At 56.9% G+C, this 20,372-nt stretch overlaps 1 protein-coding gene across 3 annotated transcripts; it reads right to left on the reverse strand.

Moving 5' to 3' along the window:
- Positions 1-452: 452 nt before the first annotated feature.
- NRTN (neurturin) lies at positions 453-19,950 on the reverse strand. 3 transcript variants are annotated; one of them, XM_064734144.1, is made up of 3 exons: positions 19,764-19,950; positions 5,182-5,443; positions 453-3,709 (listed from the first exon to the last, which is right to left on the reverse strand). In XM_064734144.1, the coding sequence occupies exons 2-3, from the start codon at positions 5,414-5,416 to the stop codon at positions 3,261-3,263; spliced, it is 684 nt and encodes a 227-aa protein (XP_064590214.1). In that variant the 5' UTR covers positions 5,417-5,443; positions 19,764-19,950; the 3' UTR covers positions 453-3,260. The 3 variants fall into 3 exon arrangements, with proteins under 3 accessions (XP_064590214.1, XP_064590212.1, XP_064590213.1); XM_064734142.1 differs by lacking the exon at positions 19,764-19,950 and adding an exon at positions 10,380-10,690 and having other exon boundaries at positions 5,182-5,352; XM_064734143.1 differs by lacking the exon at positions 19,764-19,950 and adding an exon at positions 10,380-10,498.
- Positions 19,951-20,372: the final 422 nt, after the last annotated feature.

Below are 20,372 nucleotides of genomic sequence, written 5' to 3' on the forward strand. Positions count from 1 at the left end.
GGATCCTGGAGCTGTTTAAACCCAGAACATTCCCTCTGCCAGCGCTTCCATCGAGTGGAAACGACAATGAAATTTCCCCAATTTCCCCCAATTTGGATCCCAAATTGGACCCTGGGAGTGAACGAGATCCCGAGGGATTTATGGGATTTGTGGGTCTGATCCCAAAATCAGCGTGTCCTGATGGAAAACCCACTGGAAATCCCAGAACTGGGCTGGGAGAGCACAACCCTGGGGTTTTGCGCTGTCACAACCACCAGGATCAATTTAAACATCTCCAAACCTCCTGCTCCTCCAACCCTGCAGCCCCAGACAGGCAAAAACCCAACCCCAAAATCCCCCCAACAGCTGTTGCACGCTGGTTATTATTGTTATTATTAACATTAATATTAACCAGCACATGGGATGCTGAGGAAGGAGCCAGATGAGATTCTGCTGAGGCTTTGAGGAGGGAATTTTCCACTTTTTTTTTTCTTTTTTTTTTTTTGCATTGTAGACATTCTTCCGGGCTGCTCCAGCTCCTATTACAGCAGAGGGGGCTGGAGAAATGGAAAGCATTAGGGAAACCTCAGCCTTTCTATTGGAACCACATTTCCAGGGCCGGCTGGCAGCGGGATGGCACCGGGACAGCTGGAGGAGCTCCATGAGGAGGAGGAGGAGCCCTGAAGAAGGCATGGAAGCAGAACCCATCCTTTTGGCCGCACCACGATGGCCCAGCTCTCCCCATCGGGGAGTTTTGTGGCTGTAAATCCCAGCTGTTCCCAAAAAAAAAAACCCAGCAGGAGCAGTGGGAGGCAGATGGGGAACATCCCCTGCGCACGGGCTGGAGCTGCGCTGCCAGCAGGGGGAAATTAAAAACAAAAAAAAAATACAAAAAAAAATGATGGATTGGAGCTATTCCTGCTGGGTTTAACACACCATTGCGTTGAGTCAGGTTTTCCTCCTGGTTTTGGGGGCTCCAAGCTGGATTTGCAGTGGGAATGGGGGATTTTGGGAGATGTCCCTTGTCCCCTCATCCTCCTGATGCTCCCACCACCACCCTGGCAAGAGGAGGGTCCCTTGGGCATGGTGCCCACCATCAAGGCACCCTAAATCCCTGGATTTTGCCAAAAACTGTCCCCAAACCAGGGTGCAAACGCTGAGCAGAGGCAGCTCCTGCTCCAAACCCTCCTCTGCAGCACCAGGTCCTGCTCTGCTTCCCCACCACCTTCCCTGCCTTCCCTGCCCTGCTTCCATTCCTTTTTCCTTACTGCAACAAAACTAATTTTAGTTTTATAGCAGCGAGAGCTGGAAAGCACCCAAGCCCTTGAGAGGACAGTTCTTATTATTATTATCATTATTATTATTAGATTTGGGTGCTTTTTTTTTTCCTTAAACTCGAGTGAGCCGCTTATCCACAGCTCCTGCTGCCCATCTGCCATTCCCATCCTCCAGCTGATTCTTTTGGGCCGCTTTTCCCATTTCCAGCCAAAACCAGGCCTGCAAACTCACACCTTGGTTGGGGAGCTGCACCTGGATTGTGGAGTTTATCCACTCTCAGTTCCCATTTCCTGGGTGCAGGTTTTGCACCCTATACCTACAGCTGCCTCCTGCCTTTCCCAAAATCCAGGGAAAACTCCGTGTTACAGACTCCAGGCTGCCTTCCCGGGCTGCCAGCCCTGCTGAGGGATGGTGTTTATATTCCTCCACTACACCCTGGCTCCGCTCAGCCAAGAGCTGCCTTTGGATAAAAAGGAAGGGAATAAAATAATCCCCACCAGGCTGGGCCTGTGTGGAGGTCGGGAGTGTGGCTGGTCCAACACGAGATGCTGCTCCCCATCCCATCCCAAGGGATGCCACCCTGCTCCCCCAATGCTGCAGAAGCATCCCTGAGCTGGGATCACCACCAGCAGCCCTCGTCCTGCTCGGGATGAAGGCACAAGGGATTTTTCCCCCCTTTGGTCCGGAGAGAGGAGCCAGGACAGGGGGGGTGGCACACGGAGTGTTTTCCCTCACGTTGGTTAATGCCCAGGACATGACACCAATATTCTCCTTCTGTTTATGATTTGCCTTTTCTGGGAAGGGAGCCAAGGGGAGAAAACCCATCAATCCCAGGCAACAGCTCGAGCCTGCCCAGGGAATGTGAGAGCCTGCGGGCTCATTTATTTCCCCGCAGAGTAAACAGCAGTGACACTGCTGTAAATGTGAGCAGAGCCAAAGCCAGGCCTGAGTCCCCTCTCCTGCAGGATCCCAGCCCCGAGCAGAGCACGGGGGATGCTCCCAGGAGAGCTGGGGGGATTTGGGGAGATGCCAAACCAGGTTTGCTCCTGGCCATGCCACCGAGTGCCACAGCTCTGCTGGTGGCCCTGTGAGGTTCTGTCACTTCCCTGGTGGTGGCTGGGCTCTGGCCCAGCTGCCCGTGGCAGGGGCACAGGAGGTTAATCCAGTTACTTCAGATTATCCCGAGTTGTAAGAAGAAAAGCCCCAGGGCTGCAGGAGTGAGACGATGGCAAAAGGGGCACAGGCCAGAGGGAGTCAGAGCCACACACAAATCACTCTCAGCGTTTCCGTGTCCCCAAACACCGGGATCTGGGGCGGCTGGACCTCCCCCAGCAGCTCAGGGGGGTCACAAAACCCCAAAGCTGCAGAGAGAAAGACTCAGCTCCCACCCTGGGGCAGCACAGGGCACCTGATGCACCTCGAACCTGTAACGCACCCTAAAACACAACCCAGGTGTGCAGCACGCCCCAAAACACACCCGGAGTGTGCAGCACACCCCAAAACACACCTTGAGTGTGCAGCACACCCTTAAACACACCCCAGGTGTGCAGCACACCCTGTCCAGTACCACACAGCACCGGCACTGCTCACAACACCCCCTGCACGTGCCACACCCCTGTGCCACACCCCTGTGCCACACCCTGACACAGAACCCCCTGGCATCTGTGTGTGTCCCTCATGCCAGAGACACCTGCGCTGCACCACCCCTGTGCAGGTAACGTAGCCTGTGACACGTGTGACACATGTGGAACCTGTGACACCTGTGACACGCAGTGCAGCCCGTGCACGCCGAGGGCACGTCGCACACCCACTGTCACCTCAGCAGGCACCTCTGGGCCACCAACAGAGGGGACAACAGCCTCCAGCCGCCGTCACCACTCCAGCCACCCCGCCATGGCGGCAGCCACGTCTCTAGTCCGGTGACGGTGACACCGAGGGACGCACCAGCGGCTCAGTCTCTCCTCCTGCGGCCGCCCCGGCCTCCATCGCGGCCGTCCCCCGTGTCACACGCAGCCGCACTCCTTGGCCGACAGCTCGTTGACGGTGTAGTAGCGGTTGTAGGCGTCCAGGAAGGAGACGTCGTCGTCGTAGGCCAGCGGCCTGCAGCAGGGCCGCGCGCGGATCTTCTCCTTCCGGATCTTTCTGCGGCTCCTCATGCTCTTGAGGGAGAGGTCGTAGCTGCGCACGGCGGCCTCGCAGGTGCCGCTGCAGTAGCGGAACAGCACGGTCTCGTCCGACTCGTAGCCCAGGCCCAGCTCGCTGACGCTGACCTCGAGCTCGCGCAGCTCGCAGGGTTTGTGGCGGGCGCGGGCGCGCTTGCGGCGGCCGCCGGCGCGGGGGAACAGCGGCAGCTCGTGCCCGCCCGAGTTCACGGCCTGGCGGTAGCGCTCCACCAGCGCCGACAGCAGCTGGCGCATCTCGCCCTCCGTGTAGCTCTCCAGCAAGGCGCTGTCTGCAGGAGGAGGGGACACGGTTAGAGGGTGGCCTCATGGAGGGTGGGGTGGGTCAGGGTGGCCTGAGGTGGGAGATCCTCCATGGTGAGGGTCTGGGGGTCCTCCGGGATGGAGGGGCCTTGGGGTGGGTGGAAGACCTCAGGGTGGAGATTCCCTGAGGTGGGTGGATAACCTCAAAATGGAGATTCCCTCAGGATGGAGATTCCCTCAGGATGGAGATTCCCTGGGGTGGGTGGATAACCTCAAAATGGAGATTCCCTCAGGATAGAGATTCCCTCAGGATGGAGATTCCCTGGGGTGGGTGGATAACCTCAAAATGGAGATTCCCTCAGGACGGAAATTCCCTCAGGATGTAGATTCCCTGAGGTGGGTGGATAACCTCAAAATGGAGATTCCCTCACGATGGAGATTCCCCGGGGTAGGTGGACACCCTCCAGGATGGAGGTGCCTTAGGGTGGGTGGATAACCTCAGGATGGAGATTCCCTCAAGGTGGAGATTCCCTCAGGATGGAGACTCTCTGGGGTTGGTAAACATCCTCCAGGAAAAAGGTTCCTTGGGGGTACATGACTCCCAGGATGGAGATTCCCATGGTGGGTTAACATCCTCCTGGATGGAGGCCACCTGAGATGGGACATCCTCCATGGCTGAGGATCTCAGGATTCTCCAAGATGGAGGTGCCTTAAGGTGGATGGATGATCCCCAGGATGGAAAAACCCTGAGGTGGGAGGGCATCCCCAGAATGAAAATCCCCTGGAGTGGGTTCCCTAGGATGGAGGTCCCTTGGGGCAGGTGGATTTGGGGAGAAGCCCCAATAAATTTCCTATTTGCACTGTTTCACTGTGGTCTGGGACCCCCAAAAGCCCCTGAGAGCCCAGGGCCAGCACCAACACACAAACTGTGCCCAGCATTGCTGGCCCATCCCTCTGTCCCAGCCCTAAACCCAGGGTTATTCCAGCTCAGCTCTGCAGGAGGCACAGGAAAGGCAGAGGAAAGCGTGATCTGACAGCTTGTCATCGATTTCCAGATTTCCACCCAAAAAAAGCAGTTCCTCTGGTTTGGAATCAAAACAAACACGTGGGGATTTCCAGCCCTCAGGGAGCACCGAGGGGTGAGCAGGGGGAGCTGCTGCCGTGCCCTCATCTTCAGCTCCTGTTTGACATTTTCCATTTGTAAAGAATAGCACGGAACATTAAAAAAATTACCAAAAAAGAACCATTCGGAAGGGAATAAAAGCAGCTTCTTTTCTTTGCAGGAACTGAGCTGTTTGAGTTCCCCTCTGTGGAGAGCTGCTGTGCTCACACCAAAGTTTGGTACCTAGTGCCTCCTGCTCGCCCCAAATTCTTGTTTAAACCCTCCTAAAGGGGATGTTGGGATGCAGGGGAGGGCAGGGAGTGACCCCAGAGGGATTTGAGGGGTCTGTGGGGCCGGGATGGGGGGACAGTGACCCCAGGCTGGAGGAGCAGAGCTTACACTGGGCCAGCAGAGAGCCGTGGCGTTGCAGCGCCCGTGGGGATCTCCGCAGCGAGGAAGAGGAGGAGGAGGAGGAGGAAGAAGAAGAGGAAGAGGAGGAATCCCGTGAGGAAGACGGCGAGGAAGGCAAGGGGCTGAGTTCCCGGCTTCCGTTGAACATGTCTCTACAAACTAAAATGGATAACATGGAACTGAGGAGCATCGATGCAATGGCTGCAAACTTCCATACCTTCATCTTAGAGCAAGTCAGAACATTGAAACTCTGCAAAACAGGCAAAACAAACATCCTTAATGTGTGCCCCCAGCCCCCAGAGCCCCTCACCTCCCTCCCTCCCTCACGTCAGGATGGGGGATCCTTCCCCTGGGACCCCCTTGGCTCCAGCTCCTCCCTTCCCAACACCAGCACGGTGCTGAGATGGGAAACTGAGGCACGAGGGGCCTGGGCTGGGAGAATGGCCATGGAAAAGGTGCCTTGGGGACAAGGTGGCAATGGGGACGAGGTGGCACCAATGGGGATGAGGTGGCACCAGCGGGGATGAGGTGGAACCAATAGGGATGAGGTGGCACCAGTAGGGCCAAGGTGGCACCAATGGGGATGAGGTGGCACCAATGGGGATGAGGTGGCACCAATAGGGCCAAGGTGGCACCAGTGGGGACAAGGTGGCACCAATAGGGCCAAGGTGGCACCAATGGGGATGAGGTGGAACCAATAGGGATGAGGTGGCACCAATGGGGATGAGGTGGCACCAATAGGGCCAAGGTGGCACCAGTGGGGACAATGGGGATCACACAACCTCCATCACCCAGGGGGGCTCAGCCCCTTTGTCCTGCTCTGGGCCGGAGCAGGGCTGTGACACTCGATCCCCCCACCTGAGAAAGGGCTTCTGGCTTCTTGCAGCCCCATAAAACTTTAGGAGAGCGGTTCCAGGCTTTGCTGCACGTCCCATAAAACAGCAGCCTCCCATTCCAGCAATCCTGGCCCCCACCCACTCGCCTGTGACCTTTCGAAAGACTCAAATCCCGGCTCCAAAGTGCAAAACAATAACAACAAAGTTATTCCAGGCTTTGCTGTTGGTTTCTTTTTGCTCTAAAAAGCCCCAGAGCAGCCCCGTCCAACCTGGCCTTGGACACTTCCAGGGATGACGGCGTTTCCACTTGTTTTTCCTGATAAATCAAAATCCAGCAGATGTTTTTTACCCAAAAAAAGTGGAGTGTTTGGGGTTCTCTGGTGCCCCTCACTTTTCACACTCTCACTTTTTCCCATCCCTCTCGTTTTTCAACACCACTCCCAGTTTTTCCAGCAGACTCTTGGGATTTGTTCCCGATATCCACAGACTCCTTAAAGCTCACAGAGGGAGAAAAGTGAATTTATTATTTTTTTTTCCCTAAATCCTCCTTGCTGAAGGGTTGAAAGAAGGAGATGCCAAAACTTTCAGTGCTGATGCTTCAAAGCAGAGGACCCAAAAGACATTATATTCTAAGTGTGCCATAAATTTTCCGTCGATTCATGTTTCCGGGCATTGATTCATTATTTTCCAGAGCCCAGCCTCAAGAATGGATGGAGCCACGGTGTGGCCGAAGGATTTTTGGCAGCACAAAGCGCTTGGAAAGACAGAGGCCTTGATGGGACATCAGAGAGAGCTTCCACCTGCCACACACTGTTTATTTGAGTGCCTTACATGGGAGCCAAGCTGCTTTGAAATCCCGGCTCCTCATGACTCATCCCACAGGAATTAAACAATTTCCATGGGCAGCAGCTCCAGAGGCTGCTCCTCCAGCAGCAGCTCCGGCTCAACGCCTGGTCCTGCTCACAGGATGGGGCTGGGCTGTCCTGGAGAGGATGAGGGTGGTGGAGGGACAGACTGTTCCCAAGACGGCCTCAGATCTTCCCCAAAACTGCCTCAGATTTTCCCCAAAAACCCCCTCAGACCATAAGAGAAACAGCCTCAGATTTTCCCCAAAATCTTCTTCAGATTGTCCCTAAAGTTCTTCAGATTTTACCCCAAAGCTTCCTCAGATTGTCCTCAAAACTCCTCCAGATTTTATCCCAAAACTTCCTTACACTGTCTTCAAAACTCCTCCAGATTTTCCCAAAACTCCTCAGACCATAAGAGAAACAGCCTCAGATTTTCCCCAAAATCTTCTTCAGATTGTCCCTAAAGTTCTTCAGATTTTACCCCAAAGCTTCCTTACACTGTCTTCAAAACTCCTCCAGATTTTCCCAAAAAACTTCCTCACACTGTCCCCAAAACTCCTTCAGCTTTTACCCCAAAACAGCCTCAGATTTTCCCCAAGATCTTCTTCAGATTGTCCCTAAAGTTCTTCAGATTTTACCCCAAAGCTTCCTCAGATTGTCCTCAAAACTCCTCCAGATTTTCCCCCAAACTTCTCCACACCATTCCAAAATTGCATCAGATCTCCCCCAAAATTTACCACAATCTCCCAAAATACTTTCTTGGGGATTGAGCTGTGAGGGCTGGAGCCAAAATGCCAAAACTGACCCCAAAACAGGGAGATTGAAAGGGGAAAAAAGCCCCAAACTCTGATCTGGGATGGACCTATTGGATTTTCCTGCTCTTTTGACAGCAAGTGGTGCACAAAGGAGGGGAAATGTCCCTGTCCCCATCTCCAGCTCTGCTCTCAGCTCATCCCTGCTCCTCCTCCTCCTCCCCCTGCAGCTCTCCCCGGTCCCCCTGAGCAGAGCCAGAGCGCAGTGTGGGACACATGGTTCTGCTTTGCCTCGGTGAAATCCAGCCCAGCAGCTCCAGAGCTCTGCCCCAGCTCCCCCCAGAGCCCCCCAAAGGGCCGACCACAAAGCAGGCACAGCCCCAGCCCTGGGATGGAGCCATGCTGCTCTGGGGAGGGGCTGGGGGAGCCCAGGGAGGGAAATGGGGTGGGGGAGAGGGAAATGGGGAGGGGGAGAGGGAAATGGGGTGGGGGAGAGGGAGATGGGGTGGGGGAGAGGGAAATGGGGTGGGGGAGAGGGAAATGGGGTGGGGGAGAGGGAGATGGGGTGTTGGAGAAGGAGATGGGATGGAGGAGAGGAAAATGAGATGGTGGAGAGGGAAATGGGGTGGGGGAAAGGGAAATGGGATGAGCGAGAGGAAAATGGGACAGAGGAGAAGGAGATGAGGTGGAGGAGAGGAAAATGGAATGGTGGAGAGGAAAATGGGAGGGTGGAGAGGAAGAGGAGATGGTGGAGAAGGAGGTTGGGATGGGGAGAGGAAAATGGGATGAGGGAGAGGAAAATGGGAGTGTGGAGAGGGAGGTGGGGTGGGGGAGAGGAAAATGGGGTGGAGGAGAGGGAAATGAGATGAGGAAGAGGGAAATGGGACAGAGGAGAAGGAAATGGAAGGCTAGAGAGGAAGATGGGATGGAGAAGAGTGAAGTGGGATGGTGTAGAGGAAAATGGAAGGGTGGAGAGGGAGATGGGACAGAGGAGAAGGAGATGGGGTGGAGGAGAGGGAGGTGGGATGGTGGATGGTGTGGGGCAGGAGCAGCTCCAGCCCTCCCAGAGCCCCAGGCTGAGCAGCCAAGCCCTCGTTCCCACGCTGCCATGACATTTACGTTCGGTCTGAATTACGGCGGGTTTGGTTTACATCTCTCCAAACAGCTGCAGAGCAACAAACCCAACCTCAACACGGTGGGAATAATAAGGAAGAGCCTCCCCTGCCGAGCCTGTGGGACGGGGATGGATGGGCCAGGGCACCCCGTGGTGCCGGGAGCGGTGCCGGGGTGGTGGCCACGGCCAAGTCGTGGTTGGAGGAGGAAGCCTGGGGAGATTCCACCCAACAGAGCAGCTCTTGCTGTGGCCACATCCACATTCCCACCATTCCGTGGAGTCACGGAGTCCCAGACTGGTTTGGGTTGTGTAAGGGACCTTAAAGCCCATCCAGTGGCACCCCTGTGGTGGGCAGGGACACCTTCCACACCTTCCACACCTTCCACACCTTCCTCACCTTCCTCACCTTCCACACCTTCCACACCTTCCACACCTTCCTCACTTTCCACACCTTCCACACCTTCCTCACCTTCCTCACCTTCCTCACCTTCCACACCTTCCTCAACTCTCACCTTCCTCACTTCCACACTTCCTCACTTCTCACTTCCACACTTCCTCACCTTCCACACCTTCCACACCTTCCACACCTTCCTCACCTTCCACACCTTCCACACCTTCCACACCTTCCACACCTTCCACACCTTCCACACTTTCCACACCTTCCTCACCTTCCTCACCTTCCTCACCTTCCTCACCTTCCTCACCTTCCTCACCTTCCACACCTTCCTCACCTTCCTCACCTTCCACACCTTCCTCACCTTCCACACCTTCCTCACCTTCCTCACCTTCCACACCTTCCTCATCCTCACTTTCACACCTTCACACCTTCTCACCTTCCTCACCTTCCTCACCTTCCTCACCTTCCACCCTTCCACAGCTTCTCACCTTCCTACCTTCCTCATTTCACACTTTCCACATTTCCTCACCTTCCTCACCTTCCTCACCTTCCACACCTTCCTCACCTTCCTCACCTTCCTCACCTTCCACACCTTCCACACCTTCCTCACCTTCCTCACCTTCCACACCTTCCACACCTTCCACAACTTCCACACTTTCCACTCTCCCAGGCTGTTCCAAATCCCACCCAAATCAGTTTGAAATTTTCCCTCATTTTGGATTTGGCAGAGCCAAACCAGCTCAAAGGAGGAGGCACCAGGACACTGCCCCATCCATTTCCACATCCCACACCCCAAAGGGCATCACCTTTGCTTACGGGACCCCCAGAGCCCCCCAGCACAGCCAGACCCCGCAGTGGGGAGGAGATGCCCCAACCCAAATTCCCAAATCCCAACAGTTCCTGTTGGAACAGAACAAATCCTGCCATAGAGGGCTCCGGGAGCTTTTCCATGAGGGAAAGCAGCACAGGGGAGGAAAATCCCAATTTGTGCCAGGGCCCAGGGACACCTTGAGCCATCCCTGCATGGCATCCTGTGCCCGAGCTCAGCCGGCTTGCACGGGGAGAAGCCAAATCCCCCAGGATGGAAATCCTGACAGGAGCACAGCTCTGATGGCCCCAAAACAGAGACCCCGCAGCCACGACCCCCCTGTGTCCCCCCACCCCCAGGAGCTGCCCCCAGACCCATTTTGGGGCTGGATTCGTGCAGGCAATCCCCGGGGCGGTGCTGCCCGGTCTCACCGCGTCCCGCGGGGTCCCCGTTCCCTCCATCCGCCCCGGCGCTGGGAGCCGCCGGCCCGCGGGGATGGATCCATGCCCTGGGAAGCTGCGGAGGAGCCGCCTTTGATTCCTTCCCCGGAGGTCTCGCGTGGGCTTTCATGTCATTAATTAGCGGGATCCGCAGAGCGGGGCCGAGCGCGGGGGTTTCCACCCCGGCCGGGACCAGTTCAGCCCCAGTTCAGCCCCAGTTCAGCCCAGGCTGGGCTCGGCCCGTCCCTGCAAGGGCAGATAATGATGCTGCACGCCCCGGCTTCCCGCGGCTCCCCCTCCATGCCGCCGCAGGCTGGGAATGCAGCTGCAATATAAATCAGCAGCGAATAAAAGCGGGGTTTGATGCAGCGCAGCCCCTGCAGTGTCACCCAGCCCGGCCCGGGGACACCTGGGGGTGTCTGTGCGGGGCCCGGGGGGACACCTGGCCGGGATGCGCCCCCCGACACGGCCCAGCCCTGACACACATCATCAAACCCCGCACATTTCGGGGAGATTTGCTCTTTTTGCAGCTAAAAAGCAGCCAAGAATCGTTGTGGGGTGGGTGTGTTCCCAGTTTGTGCTGCTCCCAGTTTGCCTCCCAGTTTGCGTTCCCAGTTTGTGCTCCCAGTTTGTGTTCCCAGTCTGTGTTGCAGTTTGTGTTCCCAGTTTGTGTTTCCAGCCCAGTGTTCCCAGTTTGTGCTGCTCCCAGGTTGCTCTCCATTTGTGTCCAGCCCAGTGTCCAGTTTGTGTTCCCAGTTTGTGCTGCTCCAGTTGCGCTCCGTCTGTGTTCAGTTGTGCTCCCAGTCTGTGTTCCAGTTTGTGCTCCCAGTCTGTGTTCCCATTTTGTGTTTCCAGCCCAGTGTTCCCAGTTTGTGTTCCCAGTTTGTGCTGCTCCCATGTTCCCAGTTTCTGTTCCAGTTTGTGTTCCCAGTTTGCGCTCCCAGTCTGTGTTCCAGTTTGTGTTTCCAGCCCAGTGTTCCCAGTTTGTGTTCCCAGTTTGTGCTGCTCCCAGTTTGCGCTCCCAGTCTGTGTTCCATTCGTGTTTGTGTTCCCAGTTTGCGCTCCCAGTCTGTGTTCCAGTTTGCGCTCCCAGCCCAGTGTTCCCAGTTTGTGTTCCCAGTTTGTGCTGCTCCCAGGTTGCTCTCCCAGTCCGTGTTCCAGTTTGCGCTCCCAGCCCAGTGTCCCCATTGACCCCTCAAGGTGTCGCAGCCCTGCCAAGGTCACCGCGGCTGCAGCAAAACCCAAACCCCTCCCTAAGCCGATTCCGTCAGGTCTAAGCAGCAGCAAGAGCCGCCCTTCTCGGGAAGAGGTGAGTAATTAGAGATTAATTACTGATAAAATCCTTCAGGGTATTGCCCGAGGGCTGCAGCGGGAGCAGAGCCTGGTTCCAGGTGAATAACACCGAAACCGAGCGGGGATGTCTGCAGGAAAACTCCCCACAGACAGATCCCCTCTGCTGAAGGGCAGAGAAAATCAAATTACATCGCTTGAAATCCCACCAAAACCAGCATGGTTTATGTGGCCACGGAGGAAATCAGGGATAACACCGGCCAAGCACCCCCGGCCGCTGCTGGGCGCCTTTGGGTGCTGCTGTGCCAATCTTTGCACGCCTGGTGCTGCTTTTCCAGCCCGAATTTTCCCTCTCGTGCCAAAACCTGGACTCTAAATGTCAATTATTTTTGGATGAGGAGCGACGCCCCCCCCCTCCCCGGAATTAATAAACCTCCCGATGCCAAAAAGGGGCGGTTTGTCAGAGGAAACTAATTACTGTGGCTTGTTTGAACAATCCCAGTGCCTCGGGAAAGAGGGTTAAAAGCTTAAATTTTGGCAGCGAGACGGAGCCCAGGCCCCAGATGTGCTTTGCTCTAGGCCCGTTTCGACACCGCTGGTATCTGAGAGCTGCCACGGCTGCGCTGGGGGCAAAAATCTCCTTTTTTCCAAGAAAGGAAAAGCCCTCGGTGGGATCAGGGAGGGAGGAACAGGCCACAGGCAGGAGGGGTCACCTCCCACAGCACAGCTTGGCTGGTTTGTAGGGTTTCCTCCGCTGTGGGTTCCCCAAATCCCTTGGGGGGTCATGGTGCCTCAGTTTCCCCCTTGGAAAAACACCTTGAAGGTGTGAATTCCTGATTTTCCTGGGGTTCCACCTAGGAAATATCCAGGTATTGATTCCTGATTTTCCCAGGGTTCCACCTAGGAAATATCCAGGTATTGATTCCTGATTTTCCCAGGGTTCCACCTAGGAAATATCCAGGTATTGATTCCTGATTTTCCCAGGGTTCTACCTAGTAAATATCCAGGTATTCATTCCTGATTTTCCCAGGGTTCCACCTAGGAAATATCCAGGTATTGATTCCTGATTTTCCCAGGGTTCTACCTAGTAAATATCCAGGTATTCATTCCTGATTTTCCCAGGGTTCTGTCTGGGAAATATCCAGGTATTGATTTCTGATTTTCCCAGGGTTCCACCTAGGAAATATCCAGGTATTGATTCCTGATTTTCCCAGGGTTCCACCTAGGAAATATCCAGGTATTGATTCCTGATTTTCCCAGGGTTCTGTCTGGGAAATATCCAGGTATTCATTCCTGATTTTCCCAGGGTTCCACCTAGGAAATATCCAGGTATTCATTCCTGATTTTCCCGGTGTTCCAACAGGGAAATATCCAGGTATTGATTCCTGATTTTCCCAGAGTTCCAACAGGGAAATATCCAGGTATTAATTCCTGATTTTCTTGGGGTTCCACCTAGTTAATATCCAGGTATTAATTCCTGATTTTCCCAAGGTCCCACCTCTGCCTTTTCCTCAGGTGCGCTGAGACATTGTGCATCCCAATCCCTCCAGCTGCCACCTGAACAATTCCCATTCTCATCCCTGGGGAATCAGACCTAGAACTCCTGCAGGATGCAGGGCTGGGATGGGGGATCAGCATCCATTCCCTCGGGACCCGCATCCCCCCGGGATCCGCATCCATCCCCTCGGGATCCGCATCCATCCCCTCGGGATCCGCCTCCATCCCCTCGGGATCCGCACCCACAGCATCCCCAGCACCCTCCGAGCAGGCAGCCCCGGTGATGCCGATGCCCAGCCGGGATTTCCCCCCGTTTTCCCCTCTCTTCTCCCGCATTCCCGGCCGCACAGATTCCCCCCGGCTCCTCCCGGGGATTAGAGCGCTTTGCCGAGGGCACCGAGCCCCGAGCGGGGTTTGCAAATCCAATTTGCGCTAAAGCCTCGCCGCGAGGTTTGGCCCGGGATCCCGTCAGGATTTACTGTCCGACCCCAGCCAACACATTGAAGCACTTAGAGCTGCTGCAGAGGAGGAATTCCGGCCGGGACGGCAGCGGCAGCGAGCTGGGAACGCGGATTGCAGCCAGGGGCAATGCAGAGCTGCGAGATGCTCGGGGGTGTTGCGAAAATTAACCCGCAAACACCAGAGGTTTCTGTCCGAAAAGGAGACAGAGGAGTCCTTTGACTTTATTGGAATAAAGGGAGAGGCCGTGGGGCATTCTCCCGGATCTCTCGAATTTTTGGATGCAGCCTCCCTTTTTATCCCAATTTCTGCATTTCCCTTCTCTCTTTCCCCATTTCTGAGGTACTTGTGAGGTACTGACTCCCCAATACACCTGATACCAGAGATTTCCCTCTAATGTATAACCCTACCTTTTCATTTTTAATTCTTACTGAATTTAGGGGATTTTCCCCATTTCTGAGGTACTTGGGAGGCACAGACTCCCCAATACACCTGATACCAGAGATTCCCCTCTAATGTATAACCTTCCCTTTTATTTTTTAATTCTTACAGAATTGAAGAGCTTTTCTTCCCCATTGCTTCTTCCATCTTTCAATGTCTAATTTCATTTATCAGCAAACCCCAAAGTTCACTTGTAAAAGCAAATATCTTTTTCCATTCACCAATCAGTGGAATCCTTCCCATTGTCTCTTTTATCTCCCAGTGCTGGTTTTATCTCACAGCTTGTCTGTAAAGACAAATCCCCCATTCCTCCCAGGGGAAATGGGGCTGGAGGCGATGGGGAGAGCTGGAGGGTCCCCAAAGGGCAGCAGGTTGGGTCAGGTGGATCTTTGCATGTGGAGATGGTGACAGCAGGGACAGGGACACGAGCCTGAGCCCTCCTGTCACTGCAGGAAAACCTGCTGAGATCCCTCAGGTGTCACCCTGATTTTTTAAGGTTTTCTGAGCCTCCTGGTGTTTACATTCTTGTGGCGAACTTCCTCACACACTTCATGTAAATAACTCATTGTTCTGCATTCTTTTATGGAGGAGGAGAAATTTGATGGGCTGTTGGTTTGCCCAGTGGCATTGCAGAGGTGGCACTGCCACCCTCCAATCCACTGTCACTTTGGGAAATCCATAAATGTTGGAGTCAGCAAAATAAAGGTCCCTTTTTTTTTACCTCAGAAAGAGCAGCGAGTTCACATTGCGTTGTTTTGTGTCCTAAGGAAATCCCAAGGAATTTGGGGTGCAGATGCATCTCGGTGCAAGAATGGGCAGGGAAAGGAGTGGGGTCAACATCTCCTGTGCCAAGGCCAATAGCGGCACTCAGGGATGAGAGGTTTTCCACTGGGAAGAGCCAGACGGTTTCCTAAAATGCAGAATTTTCCCTCTGCTCCCACCCTGGATATCGGTGTGGGGGGAGAGCTGTGGCCTCTCTGCCCTTCCCACCCCTCCTGGCCTCTCCCATGGCTCCAGATTGGCATCGTTGCTCCTGCTGCCGCAAAAGCACCGATTACAACTGGAACCCAGCCACCAAATCCTGCCCACACTGCCACCGGCAGCCAGGGGCGGGGCAGGTGACACAGACAGGGACAATCTGCACCTTTTCCTGCCCCTTTCCCACCTTTGCCAGAGCAGAGGCTGCTCAGAGCAACGAGAAATTCAGGAAGGCGCTGTCGGGAGATGATGGCGCGGCCAAAGGACTCCAGCAAAACGTGGATTGGGGCATTTGCCTGTCCCTGCCCGTGGGAATGGGGCTGGCAGCTGCTCCTGCTGCAGCTCCTGTGCTGGTGGGCAGGGACAGAAAAGTGAAGTTTCAGAAATTCAAAGATTGGCTGCCCAGAGCAGCTGGGGCTGCCCCGTCCATGGAAGTGCCCAAGGGTTTGGAAGAGCCTGGGACAGTGGGATCCCTGCCCGAGATCCTTTCCAGCCCAAACCATTCCATGACTCCATGTCCTGCTCCTGGAGACAGGAGGGGACCAAATCCTCCATCTCCTCCCCATCCCTCCTCTGTCAGGGCGATCCCACCAAGGATGCTCTGCCATGCTCAGAGGGTTCACCCCACCCAAATCCTGCCTGCAGCCTTCCAGCCTCTCCTTTCCCTCCCTAAACTCCTCCAGGACACCAAACAGGAGGGGTTTTGCCCCAGTTCAGGGTGATGCTGTCAGTGCCCAGCTCAGCAGAGCTCTGCTCCTCCCTCATCCTCCCCCAGCGCTGGCACCGTCCCTTCCCAGACTGCTCCGAGGAGCTGCTAAGCCTCAAAAATGTGCTTTTAATGAGCCAACACCACTTAATGAAGAGAGCGGCTGCCCTGTTAAAGCAGGGACCAGCCCTTCCTCCGGGGAGGACGGCATGGGTGTTCCCAGCTGGGACATTGGCACTGAAGGTGCCGTGGGTTCACACCCGAGGTTTGGGCTGGCCTTGGTGCCCCCTGTGCTGCACGAGGACGCGGCCTTGGGAAGGCAGCAGAGAGGGAAAAACCCAAGGAAAACCAGAAAAAGCCAATCCAGAACCTCTCTGGGAGCGTTCCCTGCCTGTTCCTCCCAGCACAGCTTGGGGAACACAATAACTGGGATGGAGCCTGCAGGGATTTGGGGTTTTGGTTTGCAGACCCTGCTCTGCTCCAGGGCAGCAGGACTGGGGGGGTCTATCCTGTGTCACGGTGCCCTCAGCCTCCAGATGCCATCAGCAAATCCCACAGCCCTGGCGGGAGTGACAACAGCAGCAGTAAACACACCCCGGGCTCCCAGGCAGCTCCTTGAGCCAAAACCAACATTTCTAAAGGCAAAAAGGCCTCCACAAGCCATGGGTTTGGGCAGTTCTGCATTGCTGCCATCACCAGCAAGGCCCAGACACGGCAATCATGGAGCAAAGTTGGTTTTCTCACTGGGAAGGACCAAGGCTGGCTTTACAAGAACTTCTAAACCAGGCCAGGATTTAATTAAGGGACTCCCCAAAGGCTGGAGCCACAAAGGCAGGACCCTGCTCCTGAATCAGCTCCATCCTCAGGAGAGCTCCAGGATGGGTTCATCACCCTGCCCAAGCACCACTGCTGCCTGTGCTGCTGAAAAAGCTGCTGAGACAGAGCAAAATGCAAAAAAAAAAAAAGAAAAGCAAAATGCAAAAAAAAGAAAAGCAAAATGCAGCTCCTGCTTTGGATTATTGCAGCTGGGGAGCGATGCCGCAGGAGCAGCTTCCCCTCCTGGGACACCCCCGACCCTCAGAGCCGCCCTGCCTCCCTGCCCTGCTCCTGGAGCTGCTCAAAGGGAGCCTCTGCTGCAGGAAATCAAATGAGATGTGGTTCCATGCAGATGGAAACAGCCCAGGGAGCAGCACTGATGTGAGTGGCATCGCCTGCGAGGCTCTGAGCGACAGCGGGAGGAGGAAACGCTTTTTGGAGAACACCACGGTGGCAAAGGGATTGTTTCAATTTAGCTCTGGGATGCTGGGCTGCAAAGTGAGCCAGCGTTGGGTTTTGTGAGGGAGAGGAGATGGGGATGGAGCTGTTTGTGGTGTTTCCCTCCCCACGGCTCCGCTCCAACGCTGCAGCGCGCCTGGCACAGCCAGGAGGGAGCTGCTCGTCCTCTTCTCCAAATTTCACGGGGAATTGCTACTCCAGACTGGCCAAGTCCCAGAAAAATCAGAGTTGGGTGGGATTTCTCCATCCCAAGCTATTAATGGTAGGGCTGGAGTAGTGGCTCACCTTGACCAAGGGACCAGGCCACCCCATGGTTGAGCTCCAGGGATGGCAAGGGATGCCAGTGAAACAAACCCACAGCAGTGAAAAAATCCCACACCAGTACAAAAAACCTACACCAGTAAAAAAACCCTACACCAGTAAAACAAACCCACACCAGTAAAACAAACCCACACCAGTAAAATAACCTCACACCAGTAAAATAACCTCACACCAGTAAAACAAACCCACACCAGTAAAATAACCTCACACCAGTAAAATAACCTCACACCAGTGAAACAAACCAATACTAGTGAAACAAACCCATACCAGTAAAACTAACCTACACCAGTAAAACAACCCCACACCAGTAAAAAAACCCCACACCAGTAAAATAACCTCACACCAGTGAAACAAACCAATACTAGTGAAACAAACCCATACCAGTAAAACTAACCTACACCAGTAAAACAAACCCACACCAGTAAAATAACCTCACACCAGTAAAATAACCCCACACCAGTAAACAAACCCACACCAGTAAAAAAATCCCACACCAGTGAAACAAGCCCACAGCAGTGAAACAAACACACACCAGTAAAAAACCCCAACACCAGTAAAACAAGCCCACACCAGCAAAGCCCTCAGCAGCCCTGTCCTACCTCACCTCCCGATGGGAACCCACCCAGGGCCCCCTCCCCTCAGCATCTCCCTCGCCCTGCTGGGTGCCCTGAGCTGCTCCATGGGCAGGGTGGCATCGAGAGGCAGCTGCCAGCTCTCTGTGCCCCCCAAAGGCACCGCTGTGAGGGCATGGCCTGGCTCAGCACGGCAGGGTGGGGAGAGAACAGGGCTCTGAATGCCACCCACCCTGTGCTGCATGGGGACAGCCAAGGTGACACCTGCTCTGGCCACACTGGGCTGTGTTTGGGGCTCATGGGAGGTTCCCTGACCTCAAAAAGGGGATGTTCCCAACCTTACATCCACCCCTGCAGACCCCAAAGGTGCAAACCGACCCCACCGCTCATCCTGGAGCCCCCACAGCCCGCACAGCCCAAGGGGGCTCCAGGAGGGAGGTGCCCGAGCCCGATGTGACTCACGGCAGTGCCATGAGAGGGCACCCAGTGCCACCAGCGCCGGGCCCAGCACCCGGCACGGGCACCAGGGCTGCCCACCCCTGTCCCTGCGTGTCCCCCGGGCTGTGCCACAGCAAACCCGAGCAGCTCCTTTTATTTCCAGCCCGTCCACGAGGCCTGGAAGGCGCCGGGCTCTGCCCTTGCTGTGGCTCTGCCCGGTGCCCATCCTGCCGGGATGTGCCACAGCTCCCGTGCCCCTTCCTGCGGGCCAGAGCCGGCCCTCGGACACCCAGCCCTGGTTGAAATCCCGGGCTGCAGGGACAGGAGCGTCCAATCCTCCCCCAGCCCCGGAGCTGCAGGGACGGAGGCGCAGGACGAGCCCGAGCCCGGCGGTGACACCGAGGGCGTTCACACCGGGACGCGGAGCAGAGCCGGGTGCAGCGCCTGCAGCAGCCGCAGCGGGCGGATTTGGGTCGGAACCAAAGGGGAAAAGGCAAATCCAACAGTTCTCACACCCCAAAATTCGGCACAGAGCCGCCCCTTCCCTGCTCGGTGTCTCTGCCCTGTGCCTAAAGCCAGGAGCAGCCACGAGCACCAGAGGATGAATTTGGGATCCACCGGGATCCTGCCTTTGGATCCGGGATCTCAGCACATCCAGGACTCCCTCGGCGCCTCCAGCAGGCACCAGCCCCTTCTCCCGCCGGGATAAACCGTGCCCTTCACGCAGCGCGGATCGCGGATCGGCTCCCGGAGCGAGGATGGGATTTAAATCAGCGCTGGCTACAAGCTACCATATATGTGCAATAAAGACACCCGAGGTCTGCCTTGTTTTGTTAAAGCCTTGGGAGAGACGGCGGCGAGAGGGGGAAATTCCGTCCCTGGAGGATGGGGGGGATTCACCCCCAGCCCCAGCCGGGCTCCGGGCACGGTCAGCGCTGCGGCGCGGCCGGGCCGGGGGAAGGTGACGATGCCGGCTGGAGATCCTTCCGTTCCTTAAACTAATATTTAGACAGGACCCATCTCCTCCCTCCCGCGCTGCCGGAGCCGTCCCGCGCCGTGTTTGTGTTCCTGCGTGGCGGGACGGGCTCCAAGAATGCAGCAAAGTCCGCGGCGGCCGCACAGGCGGCCCCGACCCCGCCACGGCGCTCGGTCCCCCCGCTCCCCCATCCCCGGGGCAGCCCCAAGGCTCCGGTTCTGCCCCGTTCGGCGGCGGCAGCATCCGACCCGCGGGGGCTCGGCGGGGAATAAACAGCGGGGAAGCCCCGGGGTTGAGACCGGGGGAAGGACGCTTCACCGGGACCCCCGGGGCCGCCCCCGGTGCGGCGGGGCAGGAGCGTCCCGGGCCGGGCAGGTGCCCGGGGCCGGCGCTGCCGAGCCGGGGCCGCCCGCGGCGCTTACCTGGCCGCCGGTGCCGGTGCCGGTGCGCAGCGCTCAGCGGCCGCTCCGTGCCGGGCCCGGGGCACGCGTGGGGCCGGGGGTCGCCATGGGCGAGCGGCGCGGGGCTGGCGCGGGTCTGGCGCGGGTCTGGCTCGGCTGGAGCGCGGCGGGGGGGCTCGGCCAGCGCCTCCTCCCGCGCCGGGGGGCGGGTTTGGAGCCGGCCGGTTCCCCCGCCCCGCCCGCTCCCGAGCCGGGCTGCGCTCGCTGCCGCGGCCGCTGCCGGTGCCCGTCTCGCCCCGGTGCCTCCCGGTGCGGCTGCTGCCCGCGCCCCGCAGCCACACGAGTCCGCGGCTCCCCCGGAGGAGGCACCGGCTGCTTCTCGCAGCGGAGCCGACGGGGCCGCCCCGCCCCGCCCCGGTCCCTCCCGGTGCCGCCCCGGTCCCTCCCGGTGCCGGTCCCGCCCCGCCCGGCTCAGCCAGGCGCGCCGACCCTGCCCCGGTGCTGCCAGCCCCGAGCCCCGGTTCTGCCCACGGCATCGCCCCGGTTCGCCACCCTCGCACCCCTCGGCGCTGCCCCTGCACCCGGTGCCCGCCGCTGGCAGGGACCGGACCGGGCGCGGTGCCCAAACCT

The sequence above is a fragment of the Zonotrichia leucophrys genome, chromosome 28 (genome assembly GCF_028769735.1).
Source record: "Zonotrichia leucophrys gambelii isolate GWCS_2022_RI chromosome 28, RI_Zleu_2.0, whole genome shotgun sequence".
NCBI classification, from domain to species: Eukaryota; Metazoa; Chordata; class Aves; order Passeriformes; family Passerellidae; genus Zonotrichia; species Zonotrichia leucophrys.

Coding starts and splice junctions, on each gene's coding strand:
- NRTN (XM_064734142.1), bottom strand. CDS start 10,518: ATGAAAGCCCACGCGAGACCTCCGGGGAAGGAATCAAAGGCGGCTCCT. Junction 5,353..10,379: donor CGGGGACCCCGCGGGACGCG/GTGAGACCGGGC, acceptor TATCCATTTTAG/TTTGTAGAGACATGTTCAAC. Junction 3,710..5,181: donor CGGCTCTCTGCTGGCCCAGT/GTAAGCTCTGCT, acceptor CTCCTCCTGCAG/ACAGCGCCTTGCTGGAGAGC.